Below are 26,039 nucleotides of genomic sequence, written 5' to 3'. Positions count from 1 at the left end.
GCAAACAAATGAGTCTTAATACTGTTAATTGTATAATTCTAAAATATAATTTAGAAAAAAACTGGAGGCAAAACTATTTTCTCTTAGAAAATGTTTCATTTCACAAATAATTTCTAAGAAATGGCAAGTAACACATTGAATTAATGCAGAAAGACTGAAATAGTATTTCTTTGTAAAATGTACTTCAATAATCGGTTTTATTTGCAATTTCACTGTTTTTAAAGGGGGCAGTCCACTTAGAAGAGACAAAATTTGCAGGCAGAACAGATCACCCCTCATCCAAACCCTAAACCTGGGATTTTACTAGAACAGATCTTCAATTCAACCCCAATGCAGCAAATGCAGAAAAACTAAAGTGCAACACTAAACAGAAACACAAGTGTGTTAGTATGCACGTCCACCAGTTTACTTCTTGCTCTTCTCCAAGCCAGCATCTGTGCTAACGCCTTTCTCTCCGAGCCACGGCGAAAAGCATCCTCTCTACATAGGCGCTGTTTTGACACTCCTCGCCTGGTTTCCATGGAGACTGTCTTTACATGCAGACCGAAAAAACAGTCCACAGACACAATCACATTCACAAACACTAACACAAGGTGACACACACACGAGAAACCCCCGGGCGTCCTGAACGGTTGTGACCAATATTCTTTGCAACCTGTGTTGGCCTAATAATTACAGCCCTGAAAAATCACACGTATTCAGATACAGGGTGGTCTACAGTATCCCCCACAGAGAGAGAGAGAGAGAGAGAGAGAGAGAGAGAGAGACTGCAGGCTGGTCAGAACAGCACTGAATGATTGCTTGATTTTCCCTTCCAACTTAATATTTATCTAATGCAAATTAACTCATCTGCATATAACAAAGCCAATGATGTCCTTCTCTTGTACACAGTTCATTAGTATTTATTCCTTTGTTTAATGTCTGATTTATGCAGACATGTCCTGAACATCTATGAAATGCAGACTTATGAAACAGACATGTGCTGAGGTTTGAATATCGGAGTCCTCATCATTTAATGTTGGAATAGCACTATGACATTCAGTATGATGCTCCAGACCATGACAACAAACGATGAGGAATTAAAACTGAAATTGAATATTAGCATATACAGCTTACTACAAAGTATATCATGCTAAATGCATTAGAGGTCGACTGGTTTATCAGTTTTACCGATTAATCGGCACTGATAGTTGATTGCTGGAACAATCGGTTATCGGCCAAAAAACATGCCGATAGTTTTCCGTGTTTCGTCCTTTGCTGGAGCGGCTGAGAAGGCTCTGTGTTCATTATATAGTGTGAGAGCACGTGCTGTTTGTTCAGACACGTGACGCTGCACTGAACAGAGCGAGAAACTTCAGACAGATAATCCTGCTGCACCTCAGAGCACCATTCACACAAATTATCAATTTTTTTTTATCAATTCAAAATCCAGATCATGTTCAATGAAGATATTTTGCAAATTTCCTACTGTAAATATATCAAAACTTAAAGGTCCAGTTTTTCTTGCTTTTTTGAAGTGTTTTGTTTTTTTGTGTTTACAGTGTGCAATATAACATGTGTTCATGTTTCGCGTGTAAAAAAACACTATTTTTCCACACAATTCACCTGTATACCGCTGTTTTCACTGTCATAAAAACGGGCTGATGACTTCCTTGTTCTATAAAATCCCTCCTTCAGAAAAACGTAACGAGTTCTGATTGTGCCAGCAGTTCCTGTGTTGTTATTCGACAGCAGCTGAGAGCATGCTGCCCTCCTGGAAACACGATTGGGCTAGTTTTGGACTAGTTTTGAGAAGCAAGTGGGCAGAATTTGTTTTGAAAACCTGGCAATCCTGATCTGAACTAAAGACAGTAAAAGATTGTATGTGCTGGAGATATACTTATAATCACAGGAGCGTTTTTACTGACGAGATGCGCATGAAAATCTCATTCGATTTTTTTGCACAGCCCTAACATCTAGTTAACAAAGCTAAACAGTGTTGCCCTTTGTGTAATAAGTTACAGAAACTGTTAAACGCCCCAACTTAAATAATAAAATACACCGGTTGTGGTCCATATACAACGCCTTATCCAGACAATGAGGGAACTGCTCCATCTTTCAAGAATAATCTTTGTGCGAATCTGGCATTAAACTGATTTAGATTGAGGAAGCCATCCTCAGCAAAATGAGCTGCACATAGTTTTACAAGTGGATTATAATTTTTGGGAACCGAGTTAAACATAAGTTGTAACCATTGATCTCTAAGTACAGCTTCCCTGGGAAGCCCAAACAAAGGTGACTGGACTCCGAGATGAAAATAACAGCGTTTCGACAACATGGCGACAAACACAAACCCAGCTCTTCCTCTTCTCCGTGGAAGCAGAACATGTGGGCGGAGGTTAGTCAAAAACTGTTTTAGTGATGTCATTACTGCAGGAACTAGAGGGATGTAGTCCAAACGGGTCGTTATTTGTAGGCGAATTCTGTTAAATAAAATATCTCGCTTGGCATTGAACTATGAGCTTTAGAATTTGACAGATATTATTTATACTCTAACAACAACATTACACCCTAACTAAAGTTTAAAACAGGGATCACGAAGAACGGGACCTTTAATTTTTGATTAGTAATATGCATTGTTAAAGACTTCATTTGGATAACTGTAAAGGCGATTTTCTCAATATTTAGATTTTTTTGCACCCTCGGATTCAACATTTTCAAATAGTTGTATCTCGGCCAAAAATTTTGTCCAATCCTTGCAAACCTTATGTCAATTTAGAAAAATGTACACTTAAGACAAGGGCAGGGTCACATATAATTTCCCTCAGTATTATCAGCAGGTTTCGCATTGCTCAATACCTAATGACCCTCCTCCATCCCCAACTCCTCCTGCCAAATCCAAACTGTATGCTAACTGTCTCTCATCTTTGACAGAAATGCTATTCCAAACATAACTCAAATCTGTGTCAACAACTAATCCATAGTCTGACTTTCTGTGCTCACTTTAACAAACATGTATCATTGGGTGGCGACTGAAACTGCTGTGGCTCTGATGTGAACAGGGGAAGTTGATCCTAATCCAGTTTAAAAGTCACTAAGCGTACATAATCAGACAGCATGTCTTAAAAAAAAAAAACGACCTTCATTAAGGGTTTAGTTGCACCTTGACCACTGCAAATCAGGATCTTCAGGTGCTTTTGAAAATGACAGGCTGCATGTAAGAGGGTCTGTGTTAAAACTGAGATACATTAAGCAACCTCTCACTCATTTTCACACAATAATAAAGGCAACAAGCAAGGAAGTCAACTTTGACAACAGGAAGCTGTTGATTATAATCACAGCTTCACCAAGCAGAGTAAGACACTACGTACTACTTTAAAATTGGCACTACTTGCTGACAGTGGCAAAAAAACACATCAACTTTTAGTATTCAACACCCTTATAGAGTTCAACTCTCACGTCGACTTTAATTCTTGTTCCTTCTTTCAAATAACAGCTTACCCATATACTGAACAAAATAAAGATGAGGAAATAATGACAAAAGCTTAATTTTCCATTTAATTACTACTAGTAGTAACAGCAGCAACCTTTAACCAAGTGAAAAACATAGCTCTCCAGGACCTAAAACGATGCCAAATTGTCGTCTACTGAGTGGCATTAAAGGGAATCCAATCAATCAACTGATCAATTGATCAATCAACCAATAATAGTCTGCATTTCAGCCCAAGGGTCATTTTCCAGTTTCCAGGCATGTTTGCCCAAAACACCCACATTTATGTAATGTTTTTCCCCCTCCGTTTTTTTTAAATGAATCACAGTGTTTATCCTCTACAGCATAAATATCAAGCAAGTATCAGCCAAAAAAAAATAAAAATAATTGTAATCATCATTAAAAGTACAAACATCCATTTATCCATTTAGTAAAATAGCCCCAGAGCAAGTCTACAGCTCTCGCCCTTCCTCATCTATGACAGAGTTGAGAGGTCACACACATTTATTTGGACAAAATGTGACAGTAGGCGCCTCCGCAACAAATTGAATTACATTTTTCCATTTAGAGGTCATGTGTGAACAGGAATGGTTGTTGAAATGAATTTGGCTCGGGCAGTACAGGATGTCTGACTAATAATTCTTATATTGGTGCAAAGTGTGAAAAAAATCCAGTTTTACATGGTGTCTAAGACAGACGTGGATGATGGGAACGGGATGCAGCATGACTAAAAACAATGAAAGTTATTATAAACAGTGATTCTGACTAAACTGGAAGTGGCGACTGTGAAAAGCCAGCGACAAATCTCAGACAGTAAACCGATGCCTTGTACTAATTATGACGTATTCACACAATGGAAAAATGATTTGCAATGGGTGCTTTGTTGCATCTTGTGTAGACAGTCTTTACAATTTGCAACGTAATAAACCTTAGAAAATGATTTGTGTAAAACATGGAACGTTGCTGCTTTTGTGGAAAACATGCGGTATCTTTACCTGTCAATTTTTCACCTGTCATGTTTCCATTGTGGAACAGGCTGATAATGTAGGCTTTTTCATGGATGTGTTCGAACGAAACCACTCACGTACAAGCTAAAAGCTCTGCAGCGCAGTCAGGTTAAGAGAAGCAAAGACACGCACGTTCTATTCTTAGTAAACAAGCACAAAACACTCATGGACGTGGAGCTTCTGCACCCAGTAATTTAAACATGAACAAATGAACAATAGGCTTCAGACACCAGGATCTTCTTGCTTATAGAAAAACTTATCTTATGCAGAATAGCTTAACTTAAACTAAACCAAGCAAAACGTAACTACAGCTGTCAAATTATGTAATATGCAGCACTACAACACTACACATCCCATTACACTACATTACATTGCATTCCACTAATCTCACAAGTCACGCTGTAAAAGGATCGACCTGCTGGTTTAATCCCATCAAGTGGCTGTGACTCCTGAGGACAACTGACCTCTGCTCGACTCGCTGCTGTTTGCTTTGTGACTGAAGCATTATGGGTGAACTGACATGATAGAAAAGCTAAAAGTAAGTGTTTAAATGGACTAAACATCTTACAACAGACTTAAGTGTTTACAAGTCAGACTTTTGCTTTAGTTAGCTTTTAAAATGCATGTAAGCATCCTTGGCGTACTTGTAGCGTAATGGGCTCTGATGATGTAGACCGTAGGTTTTCAAAACATTTAGACGATGTTCCAATTTTGCGCACTTGATTTTTTTGTTAAATTCACAACTTTGGATGGAAACGTAGCTAGTGAGTGTTACAAGTGTCATTTGAGGAAAATAAACAGGGTTACCAGTTGAAGGAAAAACAATCACAACGCGTACCTTCAGGGCTTCCCTTCCAGGCCACAATGGCTGGTCCTGCTTCCACTAATACTACTTTAATACTGATCTATGGACTGACCAGCTGTTCCGGCATTTCCCAGCACAAACACACAAATGTGATCAATTGTATTAGAGTCTCTCGGCATCAGGACTTGCTATTCAGAGCGCTGGAATGCAGTCTCTCGGGACCGAATGACTAAAGGCTTTTTGATTAACTATGCGACATGTTTTAATGGCTTGTGCATCAGTAACTCTAGCCAGTCTGTTTCGGGAACATTACAGAACATCCAGACAAGAATTAAAGGGGACTATGCGCAAGTGCACCGAGGGCAAAAGCTGCAAAAGAATGGTCACAGCAAATGCTGATTTAATTGAGTTAATAGTAGTTAATTAATAAAGAAAATAATAATAAAATATTGAATAAAATATTCTGACCAGTGGCCATTATTTTCTATATAATGAAAGTGGTTAGGGACTATGTAACTGTAGATGTTTATGTTGTTTATTATCATTTTATACATCATAGTTCGTGTTCCACAGAAGAAAGTCATACGTGTTTAGAAAACAATGAAGGTGAGTAAATTATGACTATTTTTTATTTGGTGAACTTCCCTTGAACTATTTACAGCATTCAAAGCTGGGGACCAGATATCTGCAGTGGTGCTGTCAAGATGTGAGCACATGGAGATGGAAAAGCAGCTCTGGCTCCATTATCTGCAGTGTTCAGGGAAACCCATCCAAGGATCCTTCTGCATTATCAGAGCAAACAAGGTGGCAGAGAGTAAGGTGCCCAGAGTCTGATTAGTGTTGTTGAAACATTTAGAGAAACATGACCAGTAGATTCGCGATCATGCATAAATAATGTGGAAGATGAACCCAGCCCTGCAACCACCAATCTGGAGCGTTAATCGCAGTGTAAAGAAAGAAAACTGTAACTGTATATATAATGTCTACTGTCAGCTGTTTGGTTCCCAAAATGGTTTGGTTCAAAATATCCTATTTTGTGTTCAACAAAAAAAGAAACATACTAATTAGGAACACGTGGAGGGTGAGAAAACTGACACAAGGTTTGTTTTGGGTGATCCCTTTAAAGGGGTTGGTCCCATATATGTTTAGTGCCTTTAACTACATCAAAAACCTACTGAACCTATGAATTGCAAAATATTTGTGCTGCTTATTAAAGGGAGAGTTCAAACAAAAATGAAACTCCTTTCATTAATTACTCATCCTCATGTTGTTCAAAACCCTCAAGAGCTTCGTTTATCTTCAGAAAACATAAAGTCAGGTATTTTTAATGAAATCCAAGAGCTTTCTGACCCTGCATAGACAGCAACACTACTGACATGTTCAAGACCCAGAACTGAAGTAAGGACATCATTAAAATAGTTCATATGACATCAGTGGTTCAACCGCAATTTTATGATGCTACGAGACAAAATTATGACTTTATTCAACCATTTTTTCTCTTGTCTGTCAGTCTTTGAGACACATTCATGACACACGTCAAATAATGGCATATTGCTTCCTGTATATTTTACAAATTATAGATGAATATTTATTTAAGTGATATAACCTTAATATACAATCTACTTTGAGTAGCAAAATCATTTTTGAATTAAAAAAGAAACAAAAACAAAAACAGTATTGTTTGGTTTGTCCTTTAAACGTGGCCAATGCTCCATAAAATACGGCCAATATATACAGTGAACACTCATTTGCCCAAAAACAATGATGACATAAAAAAATATGATAGCTCCAGCTTGTTGTGTATTTTTCAGACTATAAGTCGCACCTGAGTATAAGTCGCATCAATCCAAAAATACGTCATGATGAGGAAAAAATCATATATATGTCGCACCGGACTATAAGTCACATTTATTTATAACCAAAAACAAAGAGAAAACATTACCGTCTACAGCCGCGAGAGGGTGCTCTATAGCTGTGTCCAAATTCAGGGTCTACATCCTTCGGAGGACTCATTTGAAGGATGTTACGTCACAGCGCCGTGACGAAGGCTGTCCAAATTCGTAGGATCCTTCAAATGCGGCCCACAAATGCATCCTCCTTTTCCCCGAATTGGAAGGATGGGTGTGGTGGATCCTTTCGTGTCCTACCTATCCCATAATTCTTTTCGGCAGGATGAAGCGAGCTGTAGCGGAGTGGGGGAGGAGTATTATTTTCGATGTTTTTTAAAAACTGGCTTTTCAAAAATATATATTTTCAGTGGTTTTCTAGTTAGGCATTTTGTTTTAGCGTTAAGCATTTTTTTTTTTACATTTGTACGTGTATATGTAAAAAAAAAAAAAAAAAAAAAGTTTACTTTCGTAAACTAGCTTCTTCCTTACTGCCTGTGTGAATATCCCCTTACACACAGCGTATTTGTTAGTGATTGAAGCTGTTTTTAACGCTTCTAAGGACGAAAGAGCAGACAGAAGTGTTTATAAAGCTCCGGGGAGAGAACGATGAGCTCTTCACCCGCGTCTTGCTTGGCGCTGTCACGGTTGCTAGGCGACAGGATATGAGCAACGGTTAAGGGAGGGAACTGAAAGAAGGGTAGGCTGTCCAAATTCACAAACACCGACTTCCGGTTTTTGCGGTCGTCGGAGGACCCATCCTCCTTCAACCGGGTAGGAAGGATCCTAAGGAGGATGCAGACCCTGAATTTGGACACAGCCTATGTCTTCAGTGTAGACTACAGGAGCATTGAGCAGCATAGAGCGCCCTCTGGCTGCTGTAGACAGTAATGTTTTCTCTTGGTTCATTTGTCTTAGTTCATTTCTCTTGGTTCATGTCAAATTAATTTTGATAAATAAGTCGTAACCTGATAAGTCGCAGGACCAGCCAAACTATGAAAAAAAGTGCTACTTATAGTCCGGAAAATACGGTACTAAGACATTTCCTATCAGCCAATACACCTCAGTTTCTGCATTGCTAAAGCAGCCTAGTTTCATGAAATGATCTGGTTGGACTGGGGAGGAAGCTGAGTTCCAGTATGTTTGTCTAGTACATCCAGCTCCCCTCATGAGCACTTTAAAAATGATGAGGGCAAAGTTAGGCTGGTTACCATGACCCCATTAGGCCCTGCTGCTTTTAACATCTCAACAAGTTCTGTTCTACAGATTTCTGATTAGAGCAGCACAATTAATCGAAATTGCACTGAATTTGTGATATGTTAAGAAACAAAATTAAGAATAGGCCAAATTGTGCAGCCATGCAGAGAAGCAGCAAATATTACACTGCATTTTAAATCGTCAACACAATTTTTCTGCAGAAAACTCTCATACTAGATTTTTTTCCCCAAACTGTGCAGCCCACTTTCAAACTGCATGCGTGCCACCCAAACAACTGACACTTATATTTATGGGAACGGCTTTCTCCAGGTATTATGCACATGTCCAAGAGCCTAATAGAGAGAATGTTAATGGAAAAAGACTGAGTGAGATAATGTGAGATGAAGAAGTGGAGAACAGAGGCTTCACTGTACCCCGTTTCTCTCTCTCCAGACGGCCAACGCTCAAAGAAGACTGCCATAGAGAAATGGCAGCGAAAAGAAAGAACGAAAGAAATAAACGAGTGCACTGGGTATTCCAGCGTGACCCTGGCAACCTTTTTTACAACAGACTCCCTGTGAGTTATCCAAGGACTGCCGTTCTGCTCTCCCACACAGAGGGGGAAAAGACGCTCGCTGCCTTGGCAGGCATTTCTTACACAGGAACTAGAAAGTGGCTAAATGTGCATTATAGACCAAGAAAGACAAAGACTTGTCTTACAAACAAGAACTAAAATTACTCCATCCCACAAACCTCAAGTCAAAACAACATTAAAAGAATGTTGTTTCTATCTAGTTGACATCCTCAACTGTTAAAAACAGATACTGGTCCACGTTTCATGCACTTGATTTGCTGCTCCGCAACAAAGAGAGCTCAGAGAGGGACACATTCCAGGCAGAAAACATCTGGGATAATTAGGAGAAAATTACAGCTGAAATATGTGTCAAACAATGTAGTTTTGTTCAAGAGCTTCATAGACTAAAGCACTCAACAAACAAATACAAATGATATGGATAAAGACTACTGAGTGATTATTTTCATGGATTAAGCTTGCTTAGGTGCCGAATTTTCACATTAGCCAGGACAGCGACTGCAGAGGTGTGACTTAGTGGTTAAAGATCTGAATGGAAAACTCAAAGGTAAAAAGTTCAACAGCATCAATGTGTTTACCAAATTAAAAAAATAAAACATGATTGACGAAAGAGTTTGGTTCGTTTGGATGATGTGAACTACACAAGCCCGCTTAAAAAGGGTGGTCTGGGGCACGGTTCATGTGAACTCCGGTACGGTTCGCTGCTGACGTGAACGTAACCGTACCAAATCGCGGAAGCGAACCACTATCAATGACTTACTATTTAATAAAAAGGTTGGTTTGTTTGTGTGTTTTACTCACTTTCCTCACAAGCATGATTGACGCGCTACAAGTAGAAAGCTGTATGTCTCATTTCTGTTCGCCTTCATTGTTCTTTAGATCATTTGCTGTACATTTGCAAGACAGACATAAGTGCTGTTATGTACCAAAGCTTTGTAAACAAAATGAACGGTTCAAAAACGTAAATATATAAAAGTGCAGATGGCAATTTAATGCATTTGCTGTCTTCTCCATCCTGCACAAGTGTGTGTGATGCTCACGGTTATTCCAGCCTCTGCTGCTTCAACATATGAGTACATGAACTAGTGTTGTCAAAAGACCCGGTACTTCAGTACCAAGTCGGTACTAAAAAAATGAAAATGTGACGGTAGCAGGTTTCTTTAAGTACCGGTAGTACCGAGGCCCCGGTCAAACCTGGTTCTTGACGCACACAACGCTGTGATTTCCGCGAAGCAGAAAACGCAGACGGAATCTCAAAATCCAGTCATGATAATGAAACTTAAATTTTAATATGGACAATCACGAAATTTGTCAAAGTTAGTATAAATTAATCAAATCAAATCTCCATATGGACCATTCTTTTAAGCCGCAAAAGATGGTTGAAATATGAATCCTGCATGTTCTGCGCGTCTCTGTGTGAATAAATGAATGGCAGAGACGTGCAGGTTTACTACATAGACTGAGCGTGAAACTTGCAGTAATTTAAGAATCTGCCATCTCAATGAGGACATAAATACATAAACAACATCACCAGAACTGCTCTGAGTCACTTCACAAGCATTTTACCGTTTCTTCTGAGTAAAACCAGTGTCAAAATAAAAGTAGCCTGTCAAAATAAAATGTTTACATAAAGGCATTCTGCTAGATATTACCTTTTATTTAGTAGAATGTATGTGATACTGCTACTACTGTGGAAAAAAATTATAAAAGTTTATTTTTTAAAGAAATAAATCACACAATTTTTTTCCATGTTTAAAATTTAAATGTTTACATTTCATTAATTAAAATACAAATTAAATTTGGGTGAAACTTGTTTACTGTTTTTCATAATTATATTACTTGTAGAAAAACTTTAAACATAATTGTAAATAAGTATAAAGAATGGCATTGGTTGTATTTTTTGTGATAAAATGTTTTTTTTTTTTTTATAAGAATATTTTTGTGTTTTGCTTTGGTACCGAAATTGGTACCGAGAACCGTGGTTTTTCACTGGTATCAGTACCGAATACTGAAATTTTGGTACTGTGACAGCACTAACATGAACACATGAATATAACCTCTAGAACTGCTCTGAGAGTCATTTCATTAACATTTTACATTTCGTTTGAGAAATATATCATCATAAAAGTCTTCACAGCGACTCATCAAAATGAAAGTTCAGTTTAACGTGATGAAACTGTCAGAGAGATAGGCTATAGGCCTATTACTTATTGTAATGATACTACTAAAACATCATTTTTAAGAAACATTTAACTTATTTATATATTCATATAAATAAAACCGAATTTGAGGAAAAAAATAATTTGATAGGGCCTTAAAAATTAATTTTTTGTTAAACTTTTAATAAATCTCTGTTAAATTGTGTATGTTACATGATTTCAATTAGTTAGACATGCTTTTTGATTAAAACATTTTAATTAAACCATTAAAACAGAGTCTTAGAAAAAAAAAAAAAACACAATCCATAAAAATTTTAAAAGATTTTGGGGGAAAGAATAACAGAATTTGGGGGAAAAAAATTAAATGGTTACTATAAATAAAATATTTACATGGTATATAATTGATTTATTGTAATTGTCTAATGATTATTAATTTACCTCATCTTATCTAATGCAGAAAAATTTATTTAAAATTATGTAAACATATCAATCAATCAATAAATATACTTTTAATTTATTCAAATAAACTTTGTTCTCTTTCTTTAAACGAACATGCAAATAAATCTGGCATTTTCAATTATGTTTCTACAGAAAGCAGAAAAACCATTTAAAATTGTTTGTGCATATTGTTTATCACTCAATAATATCTCTCTTTATCTCTCTCTTAGTAAACAAACAAAGAAAAACTTGTTTGCTTTTTCTCTTTTCTGCATTTCACTTCTGCTCTAGCTTGTGTGCAAATCTAGATCCGAACTAAAACTTAGAATCATGCACAGCAAGTATTGCTCTTCTGATAAATAGCATGTGATGCACCTCATTTGTAAGTGGCTCCGGATAAAAGCTATCAGCTAAGTAGTATTATAAATAAAGGTTAGCTGTACAGTATTGTTTGTAACAATAAGAAAACAACTACGCTTGATGTCACTATAAAGTAGAAGGGCTTAGACTGAGAAGACATTTATATAATTAATCATTCAAAACATGTTACACAGTCCATCATTATAACTATTATGAAACTTGATATCTCTTTGGAAATACAATAGGCTATTCCATTATTTGTCATGCAATAAAGCAATTTCTCCAGATACTAATGTACCTCTCATACCAAGACAATCCCACAAGTCTAAATGGGAGAAGTTTTTAAGATGGCAAAGCTGATGCAGAATGCAGAACTGTATCATAAAAAGATAAACATCACTAAATGGCTTGTAACGTGTAAGGGGCAGCTGAATAATGGCTTGGAGCAGCAGAGATAATTTTAAAAGACATCTGACAAGACAGAAGCACCTCTGACCTCCATTTATCTACGCTTTCTCTCCTCAGGAGCAAAAACAACGGTTACAGGTCACTGAGAACCACCAGAAATAATCAATCCAACTAGAGAGAAAATCAGTGGAGGAAATGACAGATTTTCCATGATTTGACGCCATTGTTCATTGTTGTGTTCATCTTAACGCCTTTACAAAAGTATTCGAAATTGGCTTGAATCTACTAACATGCTGAAAGTATAAAACCTTCACGACAAAGTTGTTTTTGTCACATCCAACGAATTGCACATATGAACACTGGCTAAACTTTAGTTCTTTAATTAAAGTCAGACTTTATTATTGGCCATCAACTCAAAAGAAATTCAAAAGAAAGAAATTCAAAAGCTATTATTTTTGGAATATTAAGATCCAGGCTTTAAAACGACAACAATGAGATAAATGAGTTGCTTTGAAACAGTGGTTCATATCAGATTTCATATATCCTCCCACCTTTTTGATCCCATCTTCATGTAAAAATGTAAAAGAATCTCAAAATAGATGACCTAGTCTGTTTAGCTAGCACTTAAACACGTTTTTTTCTTCTCAGGAATAAATGCTAAATTATTTTAGCTCATTTTTGTGTTCATACAGAACATAAAGAGCTTTAAAAAAGAATTGCATATTAAATCTCAATCGTAATATTGGCTAAAAAAAATCACAATTCGATTATTTTCAGCATATATATATAGTACTCTTTTTCCCCCCAGCGAGTATGCCTGGGGTCTAGTACTCTAGTGTAGCAAGCCGCTGACGGAGGGGATGGGCAGGGAGAACTGTTTAACAAAATGAGGCCATACATCAATCAATAACCTCATCAAAAGCCAGCCAAAGGCCCTCTATCGGATTGAAACAGTCCACCCCATGCTTTTCACTATATTATTCAACTACCCCAATAATGTCTCTGTCTTTTTCAATCAATGTACACGGTTGGGTCACAATATATCAACATGAAAGGTTGGAGGTTGTAGTTCTGGCAAAATAACAGGCTTGTTTGGTAACCCCAAAACCAGGGTTTTTGCTAAAGGATTAAACAGAGACAAATGACATAAACAACTCATGCATGACGTCCGATCGCACAGAAACCATGCTGGAGTCCTCTAAACCAATGCAACACAATGAACATTCACAGAAGACTCGGGCTGAGTGATATAGCTAAATAAAAATGGCAATATTTTTCAGTTTTTCAACTAAAATTGAAACCACTAAAAACATATTTGTGAACCATATTTCTTAAACGAGGCTGAAACAAAAGAATACAATTAATTGACAAATGAATTAGAATTAGAAATAGTGCCTTGACAGTAAGTTTGAATCGAAGCATTAAAATTACTCTGAACTCTGAACTTCAACTGAAATAAACATAACCTAAAAACCAAGTAGTAATTTTTGGGGCATACCTACAAATTAGAAACTTGCATACCTAGAAATTAAACTACAGTAAGATCTACAAGAAAACTTAAAATACAAAAATAAAAGCTAATTCTAGATTTTATTAATTCGGTTGTTAAGTGATGACGTAAGAAGCGCTGTTTCCGGGTCCAAGCCTCAATTCGCTTCACTTGAGAATACGACCTCAGCAGCCGTTTATGAGCACTGTTTATTCATATTAATCATTTAAGCTAAACGCTTTCAAACTTACAGTATTCACTACAGTCTCCGTGCTCACAGCGTCCCAAACACAAATCATTTTTATGTAAATTTTTTTCTATTTATATTTTCATTGTTTGCCTATCTGGGACTTCGGTATGGAGTTAAAGGTTAAGATTATAACTTTTTCGCTAGTATTCTATCACATTGTGAGTTTATATTAGCACCTTTGGTTGTTTTCTCATGGTAACTGATAGAGCGTTTGGACACGGAAGCGCTGCTACGTGACGTTTGAGTAAACAAGCGAATAAAAGCAATTGTTGCTAATTTGATTCAAAATGTTTATTAATATGCACCTAAAAATTTACCAAAATCATTTTGAAGCATTTAGGAGATTCAGTGATGTTACAATTATACAACTAACAAATATATTGCCGATATTTTGCATATCACCCAGCCCTATTGATTTCCCAGCAGGCCTTGAGGAAATTTTGCAGATACTGTGGAATCTGAATGAATGATGGATCATTCACGTCACTGGAGAACAAAAGTGGGCTGTTAAACTATGATGGTATGCTAGATTAGTTTTCATTTGAGGCATAGTTTGGCTCTAACAAAAGCTTCTCAACATCCACATACACAGGTTTCAGCTTCTCATTAAAACACCTGCACTGCCCCTTTAAGAATTTCCTTTTTTCGTCAGTTTCCGGTTGCAGCCTGATAACGGGCCTCATTCGGCAATGCACACAGCACTATTATTCCCCGTGTTATTGTCTGGGATCGGTGCTACCTTAATCCAGAGAAAGCTCCATCACCACCTGTAGTGCAGGGAGTAAGACTTTTTGGATTGGAAACACCATTATTTTTAGCAGCAGGAATGGATGCACACATATGCCAGCTGAGACAATCAGACAGGGTCCAAATAAAACAGTTTATTCATAAGTGTAATGTTACATCATGGGGGATCCTGTTATGGTATATTTTCGTCATGGAAAAATGACTGCAATCTATACTATCTCCTAAAGAGGAATTAAATCAATATGTATAATTGTCCCCTTCCTTCTTTTCCTCCATTCTACCCCAGGGTAAGTAAAGCTTTCAAGTTCTATGCTCTTTTAGGATCTGCTCATCACATCTAAACCTGGAACTTCTCACTTCTGAAATGAATTGCAAACCAGGCTCTGGACATCAGCTTCCAGCAACAGTCCTGCGTAAACCACCTCCCTCCACTGAAACTGCTGCAGCTCTTCCTGTGTTTGAGAGGATAAGAGAGTCTGCCCACGCCTGTCTGGACTCACAAAGCACTTAGTAATAAGGCCGCTTTATAAACCAGATGTGAACGCTAAACCACCTATGAGAATACAGATGGTACAATGAATATTCATGCAAGCAAACGTGCAACAACATTAGCATGTAAACAACAGCAGACATCGTTTCAGAGAGTTAAGTCTTTTTTTCCACAAAACAATTCAAATGTGCACACTTTAAACACTTTACCCTATGAATGCTATTGCATTAGATAACAGGGCTAGTGTAAAGATAGCAAGAGGTCATTACTATAAAAACATCCTAAGAGTTTCTCACCAAAAATGGCTTATATTGAAGCCAGTCTTCCAAAACAACAAGTTGTGGAATGTGCCACTTTATGATGTAATAGTGTGACTAAACACCGCATCCGCAGATCAATGCCTGCTTTTACATCATTGCCAGTACCTCTAGCAGAATGATAGCTGTGTGAACTTGAGGGGAACTGACTTAAAAAAAACAATGGCACATAATAATGGCACATAATGGCCATGAACCATAAAGTCAGCATCGTATATAGCATTATTTGTTTTCAGAAGCCAGCTGTTTTGATTATTAGCTATAGTTACTATTCTAATGCAGGGTTTCCAAAACTTGCTTTATCAGCAGAGCCCCTTTGACATAAAATACTACATATAAATACTCTGAGATTTGAAGTTAATATTTCTTAATAACACATTTGCATGTACACAGTGCTCTGATGTTGATTAATGCTAAGCTGTAGGTGCGTAAACAAATAAATATTTCATGCATTTTTTCTTATGAATAATTTATTTTAATTTGATATTTTTGTGATTTAATTCATTATTAACTGTTTAGCAACTTCACTGCAGTTCCCCCGTGATCCCTAGTATGGAACAGCTTGAGCGAATGCAACAAACTCATACATTTTAAGTGCGGCAAAAGTGCTTTTTGGCACCACTCTGTATTCAGAAACGAGTCATGCACATACTCATCTTTACACATCAAACACTTATACACATACTTGTCTTCATAGCATTTGACCCTTTTAGTTCATTAAACTACCTACAGCTCTTCAAAAACAAGCTTACAGCACAAACATTTACAAAGAAACACTCACACTCCCTCAGTGCTACAATAGGCCTCTGTCTACCTTGAACAGTGATCGAGGATCAGTAGTGGTCTACTGATACAAAACCAGTCAAGACATAATGAAGCTGTGATCAAGGGATTAAGCTTTTAGTCCATCTGAGCTGGCCTCTGGTGGGCTGATGTTCACAGATGTTCCCACCTGATTCTTATTTAAAAAAGCATTGCTGCTGCTATCATCTTTATACTAAGAACAGAAAAGGACCGTGTCAGTCACAGTTTAGTAACACAGTGCTAACCCCCAGTATCAAAGCCCCTCGACTTCAGTGAGATTACACAGTGTTCACTTCAGATACAGCATGCCTTCGGTATGCCTCCATTAGGAGCTAGCAACCCTCATGCTGTGAATCTAACACCTGCAGAGCAATGTATCTTGCAGTTTTGGACGCGACTGCCTGTTCGAAAGCACAAACCGCAACTTTGCTTTGCTCTTTGTCGACCACATGAACAGTCTGAAGCGATGGCGCTCTGATAACGTTGGTCATTATGTGAATGTGCCATTGTTTCAAGAATAGAAATTCAGATGTGAAAGTCACCAAAACACAGAGGAACACAACCATGTGATTCTCATACAAAGGACATTGTGCACCACCTGACTAACCATGCAGTCTGTTAGTGCGAACTGAAAACAATCAGTGAGAGAGAGAGAGCTCTTAAACCAGCAGAAGTGGGCCATCAGCAGCTGGAGAGCAAATGGCATGCTGTATCAAAGTGCTGACGGTGTCCAGAGGTGACTCTGCAAGCAGTAAAGCAGTCCTCCTTTCAAGGAGAATCCATATCAGAAGAACACTGGATGAGACAAAGGCATCTACTACATCAACGTCATGCCAATAACAAACACACTTTTATGCACAATTCCCCACAGAAATGCAATCTTTTTAATTCCTTATGCCTTCAGGCATCCAAATCCTGCCCATCCATACTTTTATATAAAGTGTTGGCTACAGCCTACTATAATTCATTCCAGAAAACCCAATATTGAAGCTGTGCCCACAGCTTTTAAGACGGTGTAAACTGTCATGCTAATTTATAACAACGCGTACTGTCACTCCTTGCTTTCACACGTTTGAGACACTTACCTTGATGGGGTTTATACTGAAACGGATCTTCCTGCTGGGGGGTGGTTCATCTTCCACAGGCAGCCCGGGGATTTCCGAACAGCTGGATTCTGGTTCGTAAGCATCATCGTCCTCAGCCTCCTCGTCTTCATCCAGCTGACTCCCACCAGAGTCCTCTCCGATCCCGCTGTACGCGCTGATGTCCACCAGGTCTGCTTCTGAGATATCCTCTCTGTGGAATTCCTCCTCGGCGCAGGCCTGTCCGATTTCCTCCTTTTGTTCTGAGGGCTCATGGCTGCTGGTGGCCTCTCCGTTTTCCAGAGAGGCGTGGACATCCGCCTGTACCAGTCTGCTCCCAGCATTCGGTGCTCCTGGGGCTGCATGCTCCTCTAGTTTGGAACCCTCTTCTGACCTAGACTTATCTAAATCCGTACCAGCAGCAGCATCCTCGGATGGTTTGCCTTTGGCTCCATCAGCTTGGATGCTTGTTCTACTCTTCGGACTCCCAGGTGCAGCCTCTTGGTCGTTGCGCTGAGCTCCCTCCTCTTGGTTCTCCGTTGGAGGGGAGACTCGTGTCTTTTTAGTGACAACTTTGGAGCTGATTCCTCCCACCTTGGCCGGGGTAGAAGGCTGCGGGGAGGTTGAGGACGGTCGGTATAGGTTGTTGCGCTGGTCGGCCCTTTCAAACACAGCGCTCAGTTGGCTGACTGTTGGGGACACTGCATCAGCGCGACAGTCCCCCGCGTCCAGTCTGTCCAATGACTCCGTGCTGCCGTTGAAGCGCACCACCACATCCAAACGGCTGTCTTGGAAGCCTGACGCCCGCTCTTTCTTCAACAGGATTCGATTAGTCGCAGCCTGCTTCTCCTGCAGGTGACGTTGCTCAAATATCTTCCTTGTCTCCTGTAGCTTGGAGAAGCCTGTGGATGGTCCACGGGAGCCGCCACCATCGGTCTTTCCATCGAAGCGGCTAACTCGCTCTGACACAGTCCCGCCGTGTTTGAGCAGCGCGCTGTGATCCACGTTCTCATTCAGACTGCTCGCTCTGGGGAGAGAGAGTCGGATGGACTGGTCTTTGGCCTTCGATGGATCCTCTTCATCCCCAGGAGAACCCATCTGCATGAACATATTCTTGATACGGTGCACATTGGAGCCGTACCTGCGGCCCCAGCCCTGGGGTCGAGGTTTCCCCTCCTCGCCCTTAGCAGCACTGGAATCTTTTACCGGCTTGAGAGATTGAATTCCAGCTTCATAGGCGTTCCTGTGCGGCGATGCACTTCTTGCTACGAGGGTGGTGCCAGTGTTTGCGCTGGCTGCAGATGGGGGTTCAGTCTTCATCATGGTTAATCAAACAGCAGTAAAGACGAGCAGAAACAGCATAGCCCTCTGCTTCTCCTCCTTGTTGCATGAATAAGAAGTGGCGGCCATCACGATCAGTCCATATAATCAGCAGCAAAAAGAGAAAAAAACGAGAGAAAAGGAGAAAGTAAGAATAAATCAAATAATTGACCTATTTTAAAAGAAATATGCAAGGAATAATTGTGTATGATGTATTTAAAGACATCTGTCAGGGTTGCTGTCCTTAAAAACTTGTGCATGTAGGACTAATTTCCTAAGCATCTCATCTCAAGGCTCCGTTGCCAATTGCAAAATGTCATTTTAAACGTAGTTATGGAGGCTTGAGCCATAGTGCTGTTATTGATGCAGTCTAATGCAGTTGTTACAGAGAGAGAGAGAGATTCAATTTAGCTGTGCGAAGCATGTGTAAATCACCTGAATGTGTGCATTTCAAATTAATGTTCAGTCGCAGCGTCTCTACTAACTGAGACACTAAGCTTAACTGCTTCAAGCGCTGTTACCACCTCGCTACTGAATAATATCATGTATCTTGTTTCAGCTGTAAAACGATATATTTTTGCAGTCGTAGGGCAGTTTGTATGGGAGAGATAGCAGGAGAGAGTGTGCTTTCTGTCAATGATAAAACTTAATTTTGTGGGAAAAACATGGAAATAGTATTTTTATCCTTCTGTTTGTTATATTTCAGGGTTTGGTCTGTATTTTGTGAGTTTTGGTTCTTTTGCTGTTGACCTTTGAAATAACGGAAATCATTTGGAAAAGTGATACTGACATGTAATGTGGTCAAGACCTGCCTGGAACTACTTTAGCCATGTGTTTCCTGAAAAAGAATTGCACATCAGAATGGTCAACTAATCAGATTCAGGCATCCCTTTAGTATAAAAAATCTATGAAGGGGTTGCTGTTTGAACACTTAAGCCACATTTACAAATGTATGAAGTTCATTGAAGTGAGTACAAATGGACAGGATGAATGATTTGTATCATATATACAATGATTTGTATATATTATCAAAAACAACACCGTACAGTGCAAAAGCCTACAGGTTTAGTACCCTGAGATGGGTTTTGAGCATTCATTGACAGCTCTGCCATGGCCACACAGATGCCCCAGTGTCAGAAAGTCAGAAAAGTTGCATTCTAGATGCCTCTTACTTTTACAGTTTACATAAAAATTGTTCTAAAACAAGAGCAAATGAGAATGCAAGACCAATTTTAAACACACAACCGTTAAAAAAAGGTGCAAATTAAAAATCGCAACAATATACTAAAGGAAACAGTTTACGCAGTGATGCGAAACACTTCCGTGGTGACTCAAATTTCCTTGAGATGCACTTTGAGGTGTAGATTACAACTCACATAAGCTTTCAAAGCTTTTAAACTAAAATAATTCATTTTGGCAGACAGTGATGCTGATAGCTGTGCTTCAGAACATTGTAGCTCATTTCTAGATGGTCTCAGATGGTCATGACCTGGCAGACCATCTTTGATCGTCAACAAAGCCTCTTAAGGTGACCAGGTTGGTTTTTATAACACACTAGCTGATCAAAATTCAGCAAGAAAATGAACTAGAGCCCTGCTATCATGTTACAAAACACAGCTCCCAGCTTAAAAGCTGGATTTCCCAACAGGACTGGATCTCTGTAGACAACGAATTGATCTTTCTGTCAGATAAAGGAAGTCAGATCATGAACGAAACCGTAAACAGAGTCACAGGAACAGGAGACACTTTCAAGCCATTTGATATATAAAACGGGTCATGCATTCTTGGGAAATACCATGCATACTGGCATGGACAGGAAGGCTTTTTGTGATCCCATGCTGCTGCTGCCAGTAGATCACTTATCTTGGCAGCATGGATCAACCAGCCTTTAGGCGGCTGTCGTTTTAATACCGCTTAGATAGATCGAGATGTTCCTTGTGTGCAAGACAGACTATATCAAAAACTTTTTAAGGTATATCATTTTTGTGTGAAGGAGTGTCAACAGATTGAGGCAGCAGTCTGTCAAAACATCACATTAGGACCCTGCGGAGCGAGCGGGCCGCGCTCTCCGCAATGATGCCTCGACTTCCTGCATCCTCCACCGACCGAATAACGGTTCTGCCGTTACAATCTAACAAAACCGAACAAAATCAACGAGTCGCGCTCTCCTCAGAAGCTGGACGTACCTGGTGTCTCGTGTTCATCGAAGACCTTTAATCCTTTAATCATCGGAAAGTCCTTTCGTTCGCGAATCCATTGTCCACGACTCCTTCTTGGTTTCCCCCACGAGCTTGTGTGTGTCGCGTCGCGCCTCTCTCTCTCTCTCTCTCTCTCTCTCTCAAACACACACACACACACACTCACACTCTGTCTCTCTCTTGCCCTTCTCTTCTTCACCGCTATAGTACACAGCAGCATCGCAGATTATTTTAACCCTTCAAAATAGAGATTTACACTGGTAAAGTGGCAAAATGATTTGCACAGTAGTTGCATAAAAAGGTGTAGTAGCTTAAGCTGTTAGGATATGTACATTAATTCCCGTTATAGCCGTTATTAATTAGTTATAGCATTTTTAGATGTAATACAGCAAGATAGATATTTTAGAAAGCATGCATATATATATATATATATATATATATATATATATATATATATATATATATATATATATATATATATATATATATATATATATATATATATATATATATATAAAATTCCCGTTTTTAAACAACTACTTCAAGATCAAGAGTGTACAGAGATTTTTTTTTTCTTTGTCCACCTTTGTTTCCTTTTCCTCTTCATTTGTTTATTTACTTCAACACATTTACTGTCTGTGTTCTGTATTTCAGTATGGCAAAATTGTCATTATTGATAGCTAATAACCATGTGTACATGAGGTATAGCCTACTGAAATTTGGTAGGCTACTACACATGAATTCACCCCTTTTTATTTTATTTCAAATTTGTCTCTTTTAATTTCTTTAGCATTTTATATAGGCTAGGCTAATTATTCAAGTCGTCCTTTTTTATATAACAGCTTTGGTGAAACTGAAGACAGACAGACAGATAGACAGATATATAGATAGATAGATAGATAGATAGATAGATAGATAGACAGATATATAGATAGATAGATAGATAGATAGATAGATAGATAGATAGATAGATAGATAGATAGATAGATAGGCAGATATATCTTCATACAGCAGTAAGTGATCTACTAAACTCGAAGCAGCAAAAAAAAAAAAAGGAGAGTAACTGTGAAGTTTTTACTACACGTGTCCTTTGAATCTCTGAATCAAACCACTGCAATGCACGAAGACCTGCAAGACACACTGACCCATTTTAGCGAGATCTGAGCCTCTTGTAGGCAGCTGCTGGCGTGTAGAGGAGGACACCGTGTGGAGAGTCTCAGTAGTTCAGATGAACAGCCTGTAGCCAGGACACCGGCGAGGAATCTCACACCCTGGGGAGTCTTTGTTACACTTCCCATCTGTGATTGTGGAAACCCTGTCTGTGGGAACTGAATATGGACTGAAGATGAAGTGGGACAACCTTTTCAGTTCCATTTATATTGCAATTTGATATGCTGCTTTTCCTCAGGCTGATGCTGAACTCTGCAGGCACAAAAGATAGACAGAAAATCTGTGACAATCATGTTTGTAGGACAGGAATCTGGTTCGGGGGCTATGAGTTGGCCACCAAACATTAATAGTGGACTACATATTATTATTATTATTTTATTAGTAGTATTATTATCAATAAATATTTTTGATTGAAAAATGACTTCTCATTGCCATGATAATCTTGCCTTAAAAACTCTCATTTGTAACTGGAATGGTACAAAAAAAAAGGTTATTCTTTTTGGAACAGTGCCATCTATAGATTAACAAATCTAGTTATATTATTCTAAGTAGCAATTAGTATAGCAGTAAAAGGCTCATTTAACAATACACCATATAAAGAAGTTAATTTAAACAGTGGCACTCTCTCATTATGTCCCTGGTGACTGCAGAACAGGAGCCGATGATTGAGACTTCTCTTGGGACTCAGAACAGCTGAACGCTGCACTTCTAGTCTATTTGCATCAAACATCTTTGTGTTTGCCGCAGCTGCACCTCCACTGCCTGCCACAGTGACCCGTATTTCCTCTGATATTAATCTCACTACTCACATAGTACATACAGACTCCCCTGTGTTGTGCTTTTATGCATGGGTGTGTTCAGTGAACTAGGATCACACTAGCTATTGTTTGTGTGTTTGACATTGATCACACTCAAACAGAATCACAGTGAGCCCCTCTAGATACTAAACTGCTCCACATGCATCATTGCTCAGTTCTTTATCCTGACTAGTTGGGTAAATAACATGGGAGTTGGACTTTCTCTCTAAAGTCTTCTTCATTAAAATACTGAATGGACATTGGCTTGGCTGGCTTGATTTGGATTCTTTGTTGTTGTTGAACTAATATTTGTGTGCGTGTGTGTTTAACTTATTGTCTTTCCTCATAATCCTAGTTATAAATCTGCCTCAACTACAGTCGTAATCAAATTATAGTATATACAAGCTTTACTGAAGATCCAGGATTTTATGAAAACAGCATCTGTAACTTTTGTAATGGTATATTAAAAGTTACCGTGCCAATATATAATGTAATATTTTTGAGCTAAGCCTATAGGATTTTTTTTTATTTTTATAACACAACTGTCAAAATTATTCAACCCCTTATCCACCATCACTGTTTTAAAGTCAGTTATTTGTACGGCGGCAAATAGAATTGTCTTAAAACACAATTAAGCCTTTAGAAACTGAATTAGCTTGAGCTGTTCCACATTTAAAACTAAGCCCCTGCATGTGTTGAACTTTAGTAGCAAATATGGCAAAGTCAACAGAGCTCTCCCAAAATCCACAGTATGTAGAAGAAATAGTTTTATTGCATTAGAAAGTCTAAGGCTACATGAGGATTGTCAAGACACAAAGTTCCTAGACACAGCTGGCAGCATTAATCCTAAACTTTGAGGTTGTTTAAGAAAAAAAGCAGAATATTATAAAATGTTTGATCAGAGCAACTGAGAAAAACCTGCAATGTACAGCCAAAGACTTGCAAGATGACCTGATGAACAGACAGAGAAACAGTTCAATTCATAGTATAAGAACACCACTAGACAAGCATGGCCTTCTTGTTGAGGCATCTTGATGAATGCCACTCTTGACAATGGACATTTTGACTGTATGAAGGACATAATGCATTCGCTGAAGTATCAAGCAAATAATTTAGATGCCTTTGATGCAGAGACTAAAGCTTGATAATCAATGGTCTTTCCTGCAGGACGGCCAACCCAAAGTATCCATCCAAATCTACTTAGGCTTGAGGGAACGGCCATAGGATGTTCTTGAGTGGCCAGTTCAGTCTACATGTTTAGTTCTCTTTGAAAATACTTGGTTGAATCTGAAGAAAGCAGAGGCAATGGGAAAACCAAAGATTATCAGTGATCTGAAAGCTTTTCAGGTGAGGAATGGGCCAAGAGGTGACAGAAGCTTCAAAGCAATTATAAGCAGCTTTTAAAGGATAAAATATTTTGAAGCAAATTTGGGTTTGAATACTTTTGAACATCAATGTTTAGAGATCATTTTATATTATTATTATTATTATTATTATTATTAAAATGCATGTTCACAGAAACGGTCAAAGGTGTATTAATAAACTTTATATAATATATTACTAATACTTTTGTTGAATTGTTTTCATAAAACTTTGTTATTAGCAGCAAAATGTCTTGCAAGTCAATAATTTTGATTGCAACTGTATTTAGGGGAGACTGGGGCAAGTTGTCACACTTACATTAAATGCGCCATTGTTTTCATTTACATTTAGTCATTTAGCAGATGCTTTTATCCAAAGTGACTTGCAAATTAGGACAATAAAAGCAATCAAAACTAACAAGGACAATAAAAGCAATCAAAACTAACAAAAGAGCAACAGTATCTGAGTGCAAATGACAAGTCTCAGACTAACACAGGTATTCACATATATATATATATATATATATATATATAAAACAAATAATATAATGTGATAGTGGCGTAATGAACAATAATTCGCTGTACACGTACATTATTGTAGCACCGTATGTTACCTTTCTTATCACAATGTAATGCTATTCCTGCGACTTAAATCGTCAACTTTTTTGACTTATGTCAAAATATGACTGTCAATTTGACACATTTGGTCGCCTGGTCCTATAAATCCGCAGATTTCTTCTATTGGCGTTCTTTCTGTTTCCTCAGTCTTTTCTTTTATCGCCTCCCACTTCACCTTCCTAAGCCCCGCCTTTAAAACGCTACTGACCAATCCTTCCTTAGAAACTGTTGCCAGACAAGCGCTTTTTTTACCTAACGTGAGTCTACGGAAGGTCGGTGTGTTTATATGTTTAAATACGGTTTTGCTGATATTTTCCAAAAAATAAGTGATAAAACGTGGTAGCGAGGATATTTTGTGTGTGTGACAAAAAGTAACCAGAAATTATTTTTTCTGGTGCATGCTGTCGATTGTCGATACCTATATTTACTCCAAGTTAAATTATATTACTTATTTTAATGTCATTAGATTCCTGATGAATTAGGCCATTGAGGTTTCACTAATTCAAGTTATAATTTAACGTTAGGAGGATCTGCCTACTTACACATATTTAACTGCTTTTGCTTAAATAGTTTCTCTATCTAAATCCCTTTTTATTGTACTGTGATACTATGATACTAGTAGAGATTATCTACTCTAGCCATTAAAGTGTGTAGGGAGCTAGTACCATCACAGTCGTCCAGTCCAGACCATCTTAATCTCCATTTTTTAAAAGAATTTAACATCAGTAATTGTTATAACGACATCGTACTATTTCAAGTATCCCAGAGTGCAGTCTGGACGATGGGGCGGGGTGACACGTGTCGCCCCGCCCACCTCAGCGGTTATTGGTTTATGATTAAGATGAGCTTATTGGTGTACAGATGAGTGACGATTTTACAGCTTATTGGTATAGAGAATTATGACGCTATTAACAGGATTGGAATGCGGAAGTAGACACTCAGATGAATAAACTTTTAATATAAATTAAAAAGTGAATATAAATGTTGTTTTTGCATTTATTGTTGCATTTCCACAACATCCCGTATAAATACAAAGAGTTTTGGATTACGACGAACAGAACAGAAATAAATGGTC

The 26,039-nt window shown here is 38.3% G+C and overlaps 1 protein-coding gene across 1 annotated transcript in view; it reads right to left on the bottom strand.

The window, feature by feature from the left end:
- The window catches only part of ppp1r9ba (protein phosphatase 1, regulatory subunit 9Ba), a 41,384-nt gene extending 20,218 nt beyond the window's left edge, over positions 1 to 21,166 (bottom strand). The window contains exons 1-2 of the mRNA XM_026207625.1: positions 21,007 to 21,166; positions 17,504 to 18,880 (exon numbers count right to left, since the gene is read on the bottom strand). Coding sequence (XP_026063410.1) covers positions 17,504 to 18,823 — 1,320 coding nt within the window. The 5' untranslated portion in view covers positions 18,824 to 18,880; positions 21,007 to 21,166. The remainder of the gene's footprint in view (positions 1 to 17,503; positions 18,881 to 21,006) is intronic.
- Positions 21,167 to 26,039: the final 4,873 nt, after the last annotated feature.

The sequence above is a fragment of the Carassius auratus genome, chromosome 28 (assembly GCF_003368295.1).
Source record: "Carassius auratus strain Wakin chromosome 28, ASM336829v1, whole genome shotgun sequence".
Taxonomy (NCBI): Eukaryota; Metazoa; Chordata; class Actinopteri; order Cypriniformes; family Cyprinidae; genus Carassius; species Carassius auratus.
Note: the sequence above shows the minus strand (reverse complement) of the source record. Positions and strands in the feature narration are given on the sequence as shown.